Here is a 16,349-nt window from a genome sequence, read left to right on the forward strand (position 1 = left end):
TCACTGTGTCTTAGACACAGATTCATTGTATTGATTTGGCCACGAAAGCAGGTTATTACTGAAAGCCAGTATGTTTATAGACTCGTGATTTTATTCTTTAAAGGATTCCTTTCTAGAGTGGTTTCTTTAGGTCTGTGGCTGACTCAGAGAGGTTCAGGTATTTTTCTGTTGGCTTTGCTCATGAGGAGCCATTTTCTCCCCAAGCTTCCCTTTGAAGTTTTATCTGAAAAATCAAAGCTAAAAATACCAAGCCCTGTTTGAGAGTTAGGCAAGTTCAGAGGCCAGTTGACTTCCTTTACAGAGAGGAGCCAGGAGAGCTCAATTCTTAGAAGAACCAATTTTGTTCAAACATTTCTCCTGATGAAAAATGCCTATAAACCCCAGAAAGCACCTGCTGGTTTAAAAAAAGCAGACACCAGGGACAGGGTTGCATACAAAACATGCATTTTCTTTCTGTCATTCAGGATAATCTATAAATAAGTAAGAGATGGCCTCAAACCTTACTGACTACTAGGACTTGGATAGTAAAATCACTTTGCTGTCAACAGTGCTCATTTAGTAAGAAGTTGCTCTTTGCTTCTGCTCTCACTCAAAATCCTGGGGTATAGATGCAAATAGTTCATCCTATCCTGGTAAGAATTAATTTTCTAAATCCTTTTTTTTCTCTTTGTACCAGTCAGGAGGTGTGAGATCTGAGAGCTCTTGTCTTACATAAGCCCAGTTACACCACTTCCTTAAGTCCTGATAGTAATTCAATGCTCAGGATATCAATGAGCTCATGGTTTTTCTCAATTAAGTGAAAATATTTTAATGACAAGTTCTCATTATCTTATTTTTATCTGCAAAGGGTTTAGCCTGCAGAACAGTGAAAACTTTTCTTCCCAATCTTCTCCTTCAACCTATTGTTCTGCCCCTAATTTTTAAATTACTGTGAATTTTTTAAAAATTATTTTTAATTGAAAGATAATTGCTTTACCAGTATTTACCAGTACCACAAAACCAGTATTGTATTGGTTTCTACCAAATCCCTGTGTTTTTAAAAAAGGCTATTTAAATTTTTTTCTTTTGAAAGCTTTCAAACATATTCATTAAAAAAACAGTGGTATAATGAACCCCCAAAGACCCATTCCATCCTCCAGATTCAGTACTTGATAACTTTTTCTTACACCTATTTATTCTTCACCATTTCTTTCTTTCCCTTCTTTCTTTCTTTTTTTAAAAAATTTTTATTGCAATAGTATTTAAAATAAGTTCCTGGCTTACCTTTATGTCATTTCACCTGTGACATGACATATTTAGAGATCCATATCCATTTGATATGGATCTCTAAATAAACAAGGACCTTTTATTACATAATCTCAAAATCATTATCACATCTAAGTGAATGAACAATACTCCTTAACATCAGCTAACTTTCAGTTCATATTTGATTGTCTCAAAAATCCCATTGCCTCATAAATACCTCTTTGGCTTTTTAGATCAGGATCCAAACAAGATCTGCTCGTCCTGTTTGGCTGTCATGCCTTTTAAATCTCTTAACCTAGAACAAGTCTCCCACCTTTCTTTCTTTTTTCATGCCTCTGACTTATTGAGGAAACCAGGTCAGTAAGATGTGTGATATTCTGGTTTGTATGATTGTTTCTTTTCAGTGTTGTTTAAATTATTCTTCCAGCTCCCGTATAGCCTAAGAATGGGAAGTTAGATATAAAGCTTGGTTTGATTTAGAGTCAACATTTGATTTTTGTTGAGCATTTCCTAGGTGGGGCTGATCGCATGCTACCAGGAGGCACATGGGGGTGCTTGTCCTACTTCTAGTGGTGGAAAGATCCATTTCATTCCATTGTAAAGCTCACCATCAATTTTTTTTCCCCCTAATGCATTAGCATCCGCTGATTCTTGCTTGCATCAGTTATTAGGAGTTGCAAAATGATGATTTTTCTAATTCTATCCTGTTGCTGGGGGGCGGGTTTCAATACACAGAAACTGTCTCGGCACGAGTGAAGCCCAGAGTAATTTGAGCGGAGGAGAAAACCGAGTGCAGGTCCTGAAGACTGTTCCAGTGAACCTTTCCCTGAATCAAGACCACCTGGAGCATTCCAAGCGGGAGCAGTACAGCACGAATGTCCCCGAGAGCCCAGCCATCATCCCCGTGTCAGGAATCACAGTGGTGAAGGCTGAAGATTTCACCCCGGTTTTCATGAGCCCACCTGTGCACTATCCCCGGGGAGAAGGGGAGGAGCAACGCGTGGTTATCTTTGAACAGACTCAGTATGGCGTGCCGTCCATGGCCGGCCATAGCACCTACCTCAAGGACGACCAGCGGAGCACCCCGGACAGCACTTACAGCGAGAGCTTCAAAGACGGAAACACAGAGGTGAGTCCCTGGCTGTTACATCAGGAGCCCGAACCGAAACCCAGAACCCATACCTAACTTTTTTCCTCTGTTTGCTTAAAAAAAAAAAAGTATTTATTTCTTTTTGGCTGCACGGGATCTTCATTGCTGCATGCTGGCTCTCTCTAGTTGCGGTGAATGGGGCTACTCTCTAGTTGCCGTGCATCGGCTTCTCATTGCGGTGGCCTTTCTTGTTGAAAAGCACGGGCTTTTGGGGACCCGGGCTTCAGCAGTTTCAGCGAATGGGCTCTACAGCATAGGCTTAATAGTTGTGGCCCCCGGACTTAGCTGTTCCACGGCACGTGGGATCTTCCTGGACTGGGGGTAGAACTGTCTCCAGCATTGGCAGGTGGATTCTTTACCACTGAGCCCCCCAGAAAAGCCCTTTATTTGCTTTTTATGTGGGATGAGTGAATTCAACTGTGAGTTCATTTTTTTTTAAAAACATGTTTGCTTCTTTCCTTATAAACAGATTTTATTAAAACACAGGTTGTGTGGAGGAATATTCTCATTTTCCTGACTCTGAGATGACAGATTCCTCTATTGGCTTTAGTTTTAGTCTTAAAATCAAATATTTGTGAAGAACAGAGCTGTTTGTGTGGAAGTTTCCTACTTTTTAAAGTTTTCACCTTGACTTCTTCTAGTTTGTAACCTTCCAAATGGCAGCCAAAGGTGTTGCCTGCCCATCATTTTTTAAAAACGAAGCAACTCTTCTTTAAAAACTTATTTATTTTTAATTGAAGGATAATTGCTTTATGATATTGTGTTGGTTCCTGCCATACAGCGGCATGAATCTGCCATAGGGGTACATATGTCCCTTCCCTCTTGAACCTCCTTCCCACCCGACTCGGCCATCACAGAGCTGATGTGATGAGCTCCCTGAGTCATACAGCAGATTCCCATTGGTCGCTTTACATATGGTGGTGTATATGTTTCCATGCTACTCTCCATTCACCCACCCTCTCCTTCCCCCACAGTGTCCACAAGTCTGGTCTCTATGTTTGCACCTCCATTCCTGCCCTGCAAATAGGTTTATCAGTACCATCTTTCTAGATTCCATATATATGTGTTAATATACAGTATTTTTTTTTCTCTTTCTGACTTACTTCACTCCGTATAATAGGCTCTAGGTTTATCTACCACTGACTCAAATGTGTTCTTTTTATGGCTGTGTAATATTCCATTGTACATATGTACCGCAGCTTCTCTATCCATTCATCTGTTGTTGGCCATCCACAGGTTGCTTCCATGCCTTGCTGCTGCTGCTGCTAAGTTGCGTCAGTCGCGTCTGACTCTGTGCGACCCCATAGATGGCAGCCCACCAGGCTCCCCTGTCCCTGGGATTAGCTATTGTAAATAGTGCTTCAGTGAACACTGGGGTACATGTGTCTTTCTCAATTATGGTTTTCTCAGTGTGTATGCCCAGTAGTGGGATTGTTGGGTCTTATGGTTTTATTTTTATAAAACTGGTTTTATTCCTAGCTTTTTAAGGAATCTCCATATGCTTCTCCATATGCTCCTCTGTAATAGTATCAGTTGATATTCCCACCAACAGTGAAAGAGGGTTCCATTTTCTCCACACCCTCTCCAGCATTTATTGTTTATAGATTAAAACTATATAAATCTTTAAAGACCTTGTCAGATGAAAACTCAAGGAAGAATTGGTATTATCAGTAATAAAGTGTGTATACGTATGTGTACTTTGCACCTTACAGATGGATTCTGTGTATTCTTCTCATGTGCCCAAAGAATTTGCAGAGGCAGTGGATCTTTGCTTGCTTGTTTGTTTTAAATTCACAGGTTTTAAGGGCACAGTTTGAAAATTTTGTTAATTGTATCCAGTTGTGTAACCAACATCAGAATCAACAGACAGCTTCCTCACCCTAAAAGTCTGAACTTGAAGCTCTCCCCTCCCCCCTTGCTCATGGCAAACACTCACCTGCCGTCAGTCACTATAGTTTTGCTTTATCTAAAATTTCATACAAATGGAATGATGGAGTATGCAATCTTGTATGTTCTCTTCTTTCATTTAGTATAATATTTTTGAGTTTCATCTGTGTTACTGGTTATATTAATAATTTCTTAAATTGCTGAGTAATATTTCATGGTAAGCATATATCACAATTTATTCATCAGCTGGTGGATATTTGTTGCTTCTAGTTTTTGGCTATTATAAATAATGCTGTTGTAGACATTCAGGTTTTAATGTGGATGTATGTTTTCATCTCTCTTGGGTACATAACTATGGCTGGACTTGGTGGGTCATCTGATAAATGTATATGTAACTTTATATGGGTCATGTGGGAAATGTATGTGAAACATTGTTGTACAGTGTTTCAAGGTAGCTGTAATATTTTCATTCTCACCAGCATTACATGAGGATTCCCGAACTTTTCCACATCCTTGCCCAAGCTTGATACCACCGATCTTTTAAGCTTTACTTTAGTGTATATGTGATGTTGTCTCATTATGGTTTAAACCTGCATTTCTCTGATGTCTAGTGATGTTGAATATTATTCTGTGTGTTTATTTGACTACTTCTATAACTCCTTTTATGAAATGTCTGTTTCAAATAATTCGCCCAATTTTTAGATTGGGCTGCTGGTCTTTCTTTTATTAAGTTGTAAGAGTTTCTTAAATTGTGTAACCCTTGACCAGTTATGTTTTACAATTTGATGGCTGCTTTATTTAACTATTCAAACAGCAACACTATTTAATCTTGATAAAGTCCAATTGATCAATATTTTTCACTTAGAGTTTATGCTTTTGATATATTGTTTAAGAAATCTTGGCCTAACCTAATGTCACAAATATTTTCTGGTTTTTTTTTCCTAAGCATTTAATAGTTTTTACCTTTTGAGTGTAGGTTTATGATCCACTCTGATATAATTTTCATATTGGATACTAGAGAATTTTCATATTGGATACTACAGAAGTGTTGTCCCATTTTTTTTTTATGTTGACATCCAGTGTTCCAGAACCACTTGTTAAAAAGGCAGTATTCTCTTCATTTAATTGCCTTGAGATCTTTGTAGAACATCAGTTGCTAATATAATTGTGAATCACCACTCCAATTTTTGACTTGGCGTATGTCATGGTTTTTTTTTTTTTTGAGTTTGTGTCAGCTTCTTCCACATTTCGGAGCAGTGACTCTGCATTTGAGTCACTGGTCACTGACATCTCATTTTGCCTGGCCGATTAAAGACAACAGCAGAAGGAGAAAACTTGTGGTTTTTTCCTTTCTTAAAGAGGAGTGTGGTGGCAGCATACTGAATACTTGCAGCCTGCTGCCCATTTAGTTGCCAGCAGGACAAACTTCAGCCACTGAGGCTGAAATGGTAACCTTAAACAATAATATCTTAAAATAATGAGCATTTGATGAGCACTTACTCTGTGCTGGGCATCATTCTATGTAATATGGACTCATGTAATCCTCCCAAAACTCCCACGAAGTAGGTACTACTATTGTCATCTCTGTTTTCCAAATGAGATGCATAAGGGCAGCTGTGAACATACCACAGTAAGTGGCAAAGATGGGACTTGCCACAAGCTGTTGGTCTCCAGGGCCAGCGTCCTTGACCATTAGCTCTATATTCAGAGACAACATGGGGCCTTCTGGTTCTCAGGAGTTCCATTGCTGAACATAGTGCCTTACCCCGATGTGTTCGTTTTTTCATCTGAGTGTTCTTTGTCTATGTCATTAGCTGTTTCTCATCTTTCATATGATAATAAGAGGGACAAAAGGAACCAGCTCTCTTCAGCATTGGTAGGGGCTCACAGTAGACAGGTCACACTAGCAGCCCTCCTTTCCTGACTCGTCATTCCTGAATGCCTGCTGCTTTCTATGAATTTGGGGAAAGAGCAGAGCGAGACAGGATAAATTCGCTGTGCTCATCAGGGTTCCATATTTTTGGGGTTCAGGGGGCTTTACATCAAGCATTCAATGTCCTTGTAGTGACAATGTTATCTTCAGGTTTGCTTCTTTGGCTTCCTGTGTGGCTTAAAATCATCTACAAGCTTCTTCTCCCTGTTCCCCTCTCCTTTTTTTTCCTATTATTTCTGGGATGAGTGGGGGCTACTTCCTCGTTGTAGTGCATGGGCTTCTCATTGCAGTATCTTCTCTTGTTGCGGAACATGGGCTCTAGGCGCACAGGCTTCAGTGGTTGCAGCAGGCTTAGAAGTTGGGGTGCATGGGCTTAGTTGCTCTGAGGTTTGTGGGATCTTCCCAGACCAGGGATTGAACCTGTGTCCCCTGCATTGGCAGGTGGATTCTTAACCAGTGGGCTACCAAGGGAGTCCCCCTGCTCCTTCTTCTTTTCTTTTTTTTTCAAACTGAGCAAGGGATCTTGTAGGGTTTTGGTATTGTTGAATATTTGGTTTGCCCTCAAGCAGTCAGGGGTGCTTCTGTAGGGAAAAGCAAATCACTCCACAAAGGAATGTGAGGTGCATACTTTTTCACCAAAGGGTTGCTACTAATGTTTTTCTCACACAGTGCAGAAATATTCCATTAGTCACAGAAGGGTCCATGGATGTGGTCCAATGTCAACGGAACCGTCACCCTATTTGGGGGATGTGTTATCAGTTGTGTTGTAGATAAAGAGGCTTATGAAAGGAAGCTATTGTATTCAGGGTTTTATTTTGAAGTAAATGAGAAAGCAACTCACCAGAAATGAAATGTGAAAATTATTTCCATTGAATTTAGTTTAGATGCTCTCCTAGTCTTGGAAATCAGTATTTACATTGCATAAGGTATTTCAATGTGATGTAAATTAATTGAAATCATCTATCATGATCTTCAGCCATGGCATTGTCAACAGGTTATAAAATTAGGTGATTTCAGAGTGATTTCACCAAGTAAATTTCACTAAGGAAAATTTGTCTAAAACCTAGTACTTCCTTTAGACAAACTATTAAAATCCCTACTACTTGTTGAATTGGCAAGTTTCATTTGCTATTACAGATGACTTCTTCTCTCTGTATCTGTATGTGTATGTGTGTGAGTGTGTCTGTGTGGGTGAGTGTGTGTGTGTGTGTGTGTGTACTGATACCAAGGAAGGGAGCAATTTGGTTCAATTCAAGCCAGTAGCATTAAAAAGTTCTTTAATGAGTTTATTTAGCTAATTTGATTTATATTTTATTCTATATCCTCTTTGTAGTAACATTTGGTAAATATTTGTTTATACTGGGTGTTAGGCATTTTGCTAAATGTGGGAGTAGAGAGAAGGGGGTGTGCCTTGGTTTCTGTGCTCTAGAAGGTTACTATATAATCTGTGAAGAGACATAACAATGTTGCTGTTTATTGAGTATTACTGTATGCCAGGCACTGTGGTTTACACATTTTATTTAATATTTACTATGCCACAATTCTGCAAGGAAAGTATTATTTTTCCCACTTTACAGATGAAAAAACAGATCCAGAGAGCTTATGAATGTGCCAAATGTCACACAGCTAATAAGCAGAGAGTCGAGTTGATAAATATAAATCAGTGTAGTATTAACAGCTATCAGGTTTCTAAAGTGAAAGTGAAAGTCGCTCAGTCCTGTCCAACTCTTTGCGACCCCATGGACTATATAGTCCATGGAATTCTCCAGGCTAGAATACTGGAGTGGGTAGCCTTTCCCTTCTCCAGGGGATCTTCTCAACCCAGGGATCAAACCCATGTCTCCCGCATTGCAGGCGGATTCTCTACCAGCTGAGCCACAAGGAAAGCCCTATCAGGTTTCTAGGAAACATGTAAAACTTGCGAGAGGGAAGAAAGAGTTTTTATAGAAAAATCATGTGTATTGTCATTATAAAAATAAAAGTAGAAGAAGGAATTTGCTTATTCTATTCTACAATTTTGTATAAGTCAGTTAACAGAAGTCTAGCTGTAGGAATGAAGAAACTCCAGATCTCAGTGATATGATACAGTAAAAGTTGATTTCTTGCTAACAATCTTGATACAAGTCTATAGACTTGTCTTCTGATCAGGAATCCAGGTTCTCTCCATCTTCTGACATTACCGTCTCTATATTTGACTTCAGAGTCACCCTAGCTGGGGAAGAGAGACCATGGAGATGGCACACTGACTTGTAAATACATTGATCTGAAAGTGGTGCTATTCCCCCTGTTCACATTTCATTGGCTAGAACTAGTCACATGGTCTCAACTAACTGCAAGAAGCTGAGAAGTCGATTTCCTATTTAGTCCTCCAGTGTGCTCAGGAATGAGAACTATTCAGATCAGATCAGATCAGATCAGTCACTCAGTCGTGTCCGACTCTTTGCAATCCCATGAATCACAGCACGCCAGGCCTCCCTGTCCATCACCAACTCCCGGAGTTCACCCAGACTCACGTCCATCGAGTCAGTGATGCCATCCAGCCATCTCATCCTCTGTCTTCCCCTTCTCCTCTTGCCCCCAATCCCTCCCAGCATCAGAGTCTTTTCCAATGAGTCAACTCTTTGCATGAGGTGGCCAAAGTACTGGAGTTTCAGCTTTAGCATCATTCCTTCCAAAGAAATCCCAGGGCTGATCTCCTTTAGAATGGACTGGTTGGATCTCCTTGCAGTCCAAGGGACTCTCAAGAGTCTTCTCCAACACCACAGTTCAGAAGCATCAATTCTTCGGCACTCAGCCTTCTTCACAGTCCAACTCTCACATCCATATATGACCACAGGAAAAACCATAGCCTTGACTAGATGAACCTTTGTTGGCAAAGTCATGTCTCTGTTTTTGAATATGCTATCTAGGTTGGTCATAACTTTCCTTTCAAGGAGTAAGGGTCTTTTAATTTCATGGCTGCAGTCACTATCTGTAGTGATTTTGGAGCCCAGGAAAATAAAGTCTGACACTGTTTCCACTGTTTCCCCATCTATTTCCCATGAATTGATGGGACCGGATGCCATGATCTTCATTTTCTGAATGTTGAGCTTTAAGCCAACTTTTTCACTCTCCTCTTTCACCTTCATCAAGAGGCTTTTGAGTTCCTCTTCACTTTCTGCCATAAGGGTGGTGTCATCTGCATATCTGAGGTTATTGATATTTCTCCCAGCAATCTTGATTCCAGCTTGTGTTTCTTCCAGTCCAGTGTTTCTCATGATATACTCTGCATATAAGTTAAATAAACAGGGTGACAATATACAGCCTTGACGTACTCCTTTTCCTATTTGGAACCAGTCTGTTGTTCCGTGTCCAGTTCTAACTGTTGCTTCTTGACCTGCGTATAGGTTTCTCAAGAGGCAGGTCTGGTATTCCCATCTCTTTCAGAATTTCCCACAGTTTATTGTGATCCACACAGTCAAAGGCTTTGGCATAGTCAATAAAGCAGAAATAGATGTTTTTCTGGAACTCTCTTTCTTTTTCCATGATCCAGTGGATGTTGGCAATTTGATCTCTGGTTCCTCTGCCTTTTCTAAAACCAGCTTGAACATCAGGAAGTTCATGGTTCACATATTGCTGAAGCCTGGCTTGGAGAATTTTGAGCATTGCTTTACTAGCGTGTGAGATGAGTGCAATTGTGTGGTAGTTTGAGCATTCTTTGGCATTGGCTTTCTTTGGGATTGGAATGAAAACTGACATTTTCCAGTCCTGTGGCCACTGCTGAGTTTTCCAAATTTGCTGGCATATTGAGTGCAGCACTTTCACAGCATCATCTTTCAGGATTTGAAAGAGCTCAACTGGAATTCCATCACCTCCACTAGCTTTGTTCGTAGTGAGGCTTTCTAAGGCCCACTTGAGAACCATTAGGTTAGCCAAAAAGTTTATTCAGGTTTTTCCATAATATCTGAAAATATAAAATATGAAAATATATATTTCATATAATATATTAAATATTTCATGTAATATATCAATACTAATAATTGATAATTATATCAGTGTATATAATAATTGGTATATAATATATATTCAGATTTCCCATAATATTTGGAAATATATAAATATGGAAATATAATATGTATTATATTATATACATGTATATAAATATAATATCTTATGGGAAAACCTAATGAACTTTTTGGCCCACCCAATATTTATAGGGAAGATGAGATATCTCTACCGTGTATTTCATTATTTAGCCCCTGGTATGTTAATTGTCAGATTAATGTAGTTTGCAGAGAATCCTGTAATGAAATCAAAGAATTATTATTTGTCATACCCAACAGACTTATGATGGTTATGTCCATTGATGTCCTCCTATTCATCTGTAGACTGATACGGAAAGTTACCCTGGATCTAAACACTGTCCAGTGTGATTTTGAAATTTTTCATTTCCTTTCCTAACTAAAGAATAAAACCTTGAAAATGTTGATTCAGTTACTAAAATGGATCATGGCTTTGCTTTTGATTAGTGCAACAAATTTTATTATTTTTTATTTCAAATACTCAAAATAGTGCATGTAGTACCACTAAAACTTCTATCATTTATTATTTTGTTCTTGAGCCAAGAAAAATTTTGGAAAATCCTTAGAATACAAATTTTATACTTTGGGAAGATTTAGGTTTCTCTGTATGTGCTGTGCTGTGTTAAGTCGCTTCAGTTGTGCCCGACTCTTTGCAACCCTATGGACCTGCCTGTCCATGAGATTCTCTGGGCAAGAATAATGGAACTGGTGGCCATGCCCTCCTCTGGGGGATCTTCCCAACCCAGGGCTTGAATCTGTGTCTCTTACATCTCCTGCATTATTGTTTACTACTAGTGCCACCTGGGAAGCCCTTGCTGCTACTGCTGCTAAGTCGCTTCAGTCGTGTCCAACTCTGTGCGACCCCAGAGACGGCAGCCCACCAGGCTCCTCAGTCCCTGGGATTCTCCAGGCAAGAACACTGGAGTGGGTTGCCATTTCCTTCTCCAATGCATGAAAGTGAAAAGTGAAAGTGAAGTCACTCAGTCGTGTCCAACTCTTAGCGACCCCATGGACTGCAGCCCACCAGGCTCCTCCATCCATGGGATTCTCCAGGCAAGAGTACTGGAGTGGGGTGCCATTGCCTTCTCTGTGGGAAGCCCTTAGTTTTCTCTATTTGTAGTCAAAGTTGATAAGAATTGGATGTCCCATTATTCTGGCTCCTAGGAGCCCTCTATCCAACTCTTGCATAGAATGGATTTGGAAATCCCCTTTCTGTTAAAGTTGTTACTTGGCAGCACCGTTTGATACTTTGATACTCTTGCCTCTTGAAGAAGTTCTTGTGTTTATGTCCATAGCTCAGTTACCATCTATGCCCTGAATACTTTTCACACTTTTTTCTCTTGCCCAGTTCTCTCTGCACCCTGTACCTTTGTGCCCAACTGCCTGTTTGATTTTGAAAAGTAAAAGTGAAAGCCGCTTAGTCATGTCCAACTCTTTGCGACCCTGTGGACTATAGCCTACCAGGCTCCACTGTCCATGGAATTCCCCAGGCCAGAATACTGGAGTGGGTAGCCGTTTCCTTCTCCAGGGGATCTTCCCAGCTTAGGGATCAAACCCAGGTTTCCCACATTGGAAGCAGATTCTTTACCATCTGAGCCACCAGGGAAGCCCCCTGTTTGACTTTCCACCTATACAAAACCTGTTTTACAAATTGTTTTCCACCCTAGTGGATTGACACCACCATCTTTCTGGTTTCTGAAGAAACTAGGATTTTTTTTTTTCTGCATACTTTGCTCTCTTATCATCCTGGTCTAAGTCATTACCAGTTCTATCAACTCCTCTTTCTTTTTTTTTAAATATTTATTTTAATCCATGTATTTGGCTGGGCCAGGTGTTAGTTGCACCTGGACCCTTTTCAGTTGCATCTAGCAGGATCTTCCAGGTGCGGCATCTGAACTCTTATTGCAGCATGTGGGATCTAGTTCCCTGACCAGGGATTGAACTCACACCCCCTGCATTGGGAGCTCATAGTCTGAGCCACTGACCCACCAGGAAAAGTCTCCGACTTCACTTTCTTACATCTCTCTGAAATCCTTCCTTTGTCTCCCTTCTGCTTCCACCTTACTGACTCAAGCTGTCGTTATCTCTGGTCTGTGAAACAGTCCAGTTTTGTACACTGTACCTGGGATGGTCTTTTCAAAATTATAATCTGATCATGACACCCTCTTATTGAAATCCCATTGTTTCTAGGATCAAGGTCTAAATCTGTAACTGGTTTTCAGGGCCTTGCATGTTCTGTTTCTCCTCTGCCTTTCCCACCTCACCTTGCACATCTTTCCCCCTGGTGCCCTCTGCTCTGAGCTTCATTCAGTTCTGTGAGCCTAATATGCTCCTCCTGCCTCAAGACCCCTGTGAATGCTGCTCCATGTTTCAGATCTGTGCTGTGCACTAGGTACTGTAGTCACTAGCCACGTGCAGCTATTAAAATGGATAAAATTTAAAATTTAATTCCTCAGTCCCATTATCTCCATTCTAAGTGCTCAGTAGATACATGTGGCTAGAGGCTACTGTATTAGACAGTGAAGATATAGAACATTTCCATCTTTGCCTAAAGTTCTGTTGAACAATGTTATTCTAGAATGTTCTTTACTACCTTCCACACCCTTCCTCCTGTGTGACTTTCTTAGGGAAGACCTCCTTGTCCTCTCCTTTCAGTTTCTAGTAAAATCAGTTTTCTTTGAATCTAAGTCCACCAGCCAAAGACTACCACGAACATATTTGTAGTCAACGTTGCATTTATTTAGTCTGTTTCTGCAGGGGATCCTCAGGGACAGCTCATAAGAGAGAGCTGGGAGGAGCTCTTGATAGTGTTTGGGCTTGTGCTGGATGAATCTAAGAAGGGATCATGGAAATGACAACCAGTTCTGGATTGTGTATATCGAGATGTGGGGGCGGTCTAGAAACTGGGTATCTTGGTTGTCATTGTTCAGAAGAGGTGACGAACAAAGCAAGGCTGAGGATATCTTTGCTAGGAAAGCATCAGTCCCACAGGAGGAGGGAGCGTTGCTCACTTGTGTAGCTGTGTTGCTGTCTTCTGGGCTTCTGTTGGGAGCGTTGCTGATCTTCTGTTGGTCTTCTCTGTTGTGCCACTGGAAATAGTACATCCTATTAGAACCATCTAGGCTGATTGTCAGTGGGACTGATTTCTACTTTCTCAGTTGTGATGTACTGTCCTAGAACTCTGTGGCTGTTCCTCAGAGTGTTTGCACATGGTTTATAAGTTTTTAAATGAATGATTATTTGGCTAATATTCTTCACCTACTAGACCAGAAGCTTCATGAGAGCAGGGCCTGCATCTTTTCTTTTCTACCGTGGTATCCATAGCACCTAGCATGGTGTCTGATACAAAGTGGATGCTCAGTAAGTATTTACTGAAAGAGTGGATGAACGAATACATTAATAAGACCTAAAAATTGGTGACTGATTAAAGACATGGAATTATATAGCTATATCTGATGTACATATAAACTGTGATGTAAGGGTCCACTGTGTTCTAGAGATGGTGGTTGGAAAATAAACCACTATCCTAGAGACAATGGTTAGAGATGGTGGCTGGAAAATAGCTGGGAGTAACCCTTTCTTGGGGATGACAGAGGATGAGATGCACGGATGGCATTACTGACTCAATGGACATGAGTTGGAGCAAACTCTTGGGGACAGTGAAGAATAGAGAAGCCTGGCGTGCTGCAGATCATGGGGTCGTAAAATGCTGGACACAACTTAGCAACTGAGCAACAACACCACCAAACCCTTTCCTGAGAAGGAAATCTTTGAATTACTTGTCAAAGAATGGACATTTATGTCAGGGAAAGGAGAAGCAAGAAGGTTGTTTCTTAGAGAGACTAGAAAAAAGGCCACAGTGGAAGGTCCAGATGTATGTGATCCACCAAGTGCTTTTTCTTCAATGTTCTGTTATATTCACTTTAGGATCAAGAGTTAGCACTTTTGTGCATCTTCAATGAAAAGGTTCTGCTGCTGCTGCTAAGTCGCTTCAGTCGTGTCCGACTCTGTGCAACCCCATAGACGGCAGCCCACCAGGCTCCCCCATCCCTGAGATTCTCCAGGCAAGAACACTGGAGTGGGTTGCCATTTCCGTCTCCAATGCATGAAAGTGAAAAGTGAAAGTGAAGTCACTCAGTCGTGTCCGACTCCTAGCGACCCCATGGACTGCAGCCCACCAGGGTCCTTGGTCCATGGGATTTTCCAGGCAAGAGTACTGGAGTGGGGTGCCATTGCCTTCTCCATGAAAAGGTTCTAAAATATAGTAAAATGCATCCTACTTGCACTAAATATACAACAACTGGATGTCTGTGAACCCAAACCTCCTCATGTTATGACTTAGAGTATTATGACTTATAATATTATGACTTAGAGTTTCCTCTGCAAACTCACTCTTAACAATGTTGCGATAATGAAGATCTTAGAGAAGGGCACTAAATATGGTCAAGTGTTCACAATAGAACAGAATTTAATACACGTAGATAGGGCTCGCCACATTCCAGGAACTGTTCTTAGTAGTTCACCACTAATAATGCAGTTAATTCTTCTCATCACTACAACTGTGCATTTTACAGCTGAAGAAAATATGGCACTTGCCCCAGTCTACACAGGCAGCAGGTAAAAGAACTAGAACCTGACTCTAGACAGTCTTGCTCCTGAAACTATGCTCCTAACACTCTCAGTAGGGCTTATGATATGCTGTGTGGCCTCCCTGTATTCAGTGTTCCATTAACTCGGAATTCGTGACTTTTGGGATAGTGCTGGAGATAAGAAAATAGAAGAGATGTTTAAACGTTTGAGGAAACAGTTTCCAGTACCTGAAAGCACCTTAGGAGCACCTGTGAATTTGTGAAGAAAAGTACAAATACATTTTATGTTGAAAATAATTCTCAATGTGCAGGTACTATGCCAGTTCTGTACACAAATGGTAACTATTTTCACTGTAGTTGAAAACACAATACCAAAAAAATGTGTAATTTTCCTTTCTAAAACATAAGACAGTTTGGATACCTTTGCCACTTTGGTGGGGGGCGGGGAGCATAATGACTCACCTATTTGTTTTAATTTTGATGACTTTTTATATTTTGCAGAAATTTCGGAGTGCTTCGGTTGGGGCTGAGGAGTACATGTATGATCAGACATCAAGGTCGGTTTCCAGGAGATGCCCCTAGACACTGATGCACCGATAACTGTTTAAATGTATCTTCAACTTATACTTCTGCACCTTTAAAGTAAAATCTTCTTCTCTGCACAATGACTTCTAAATTATTATTTCCAGTCTTGACCAGCTTTCTGAGGCCCATACTCTTTCTTTGTCCTTTAGTTGGCTAGATATCCCTTCTTAGGTGTTCCTCTAAATGTCAAACACTTGGGCCTCCAACACACCGTGTACATAATGGAACTCTCTTTTTTTCTCCCTTTTCCCCTTCCTTCTTGACTTCTTTCACATCTGTTCTTCCACTTTTATTCCCTCTTTTAAAATTCTACTTTTTTGGCTGTGCTGGGTCTTCAGTGCTGCGTGCAGTCTTTCTCCAGTTCTGGCCAGCAGGGGCTACTCTCTCGTTGAGGTGTACGGACTTCTTATTGCGGTGGCTTCTCTTGTTGTGGAACACAGGCTTTGGGTGCATGGGCTTCAGTTGTTGCAGGGCACAGGCTTACTTGCCCTATGGCATGTGGGATCTTCCTGGACCAGGGATAGAGCCCATGGACCACCAGGAAGTCCTGCTTTCATTTCTTGTTATGCGTAATGATGTAGCCATCCTCCTAGCCACACACTCCAGAGGTGCCTGAAGACGGGAGAGAAGGGCGTGAATGAATGAATCTCTCCCATTTGCAAATCTTACCACTGATTTCACCGTTTCAGAATAAAACACAAATTCCTTATGAAGGTGGTTAGAGCCCTCCATGCACTGTAGACCTCTTCTCCCACTGTGTTTCTTGCCCCTTTACTTTTACGGGTATGACGCTCTTTTCTTCTGTCTGTTTTCTCTTAAAGTCTTTCTGCTCCTTCAGAGTCTTGTTCCAACCTCAGGCTCCCCAGTTATCCTCTCCAGATTGTTCCAGACAGAATTTG

The 16,349-nt window shown here is 40.9% G+C and overlaps 1 protein-coding gene across 10 annotated transcripts in view; it reads left to right on the forward strand.

Annotated features, from left to right (window-relative positions):
• GRHL2 (grainyhead like transcription factor 2) overlaps positions 1-16,349 on the forward strand; it is a 171,679-nt gene that overhangs the window by 56,735 nt on the left and 98,595 nt on the right. For all 10 annotated transcript variants that reach the window (XM_086336189.1, XM_086336186.1, XM_086336188.1 and 7 more), the window contains exons 4-5: positions 1,981-2,374; positions 15,367-15,422. In XM_086336189.1, the coding sequence (XP_086192315.1) occupies positions 1,981-2,374; positions 15,367-15,422 (450 nt within the window). The remainder of the gene's footprint in view (positions 1-1,980; positions 2,375-15,366; positions 15,423-16,349) is intronic.

The sequence above is a fragment of the Bos grunniens genome, chromosome 14, assembly GCF_055505025.1.
Source record: "Bos grunniens cultivar Pamir isolate PY7600 chromosome 14, Bosgru_T2T1.0, whole genome shotgun sequence".
Lineage (NCBI taxonomy): Eukaryota > Metazoa > Chordata > Mammalia > Artiodactyla > Bovidae > Bos > Bos grunniens.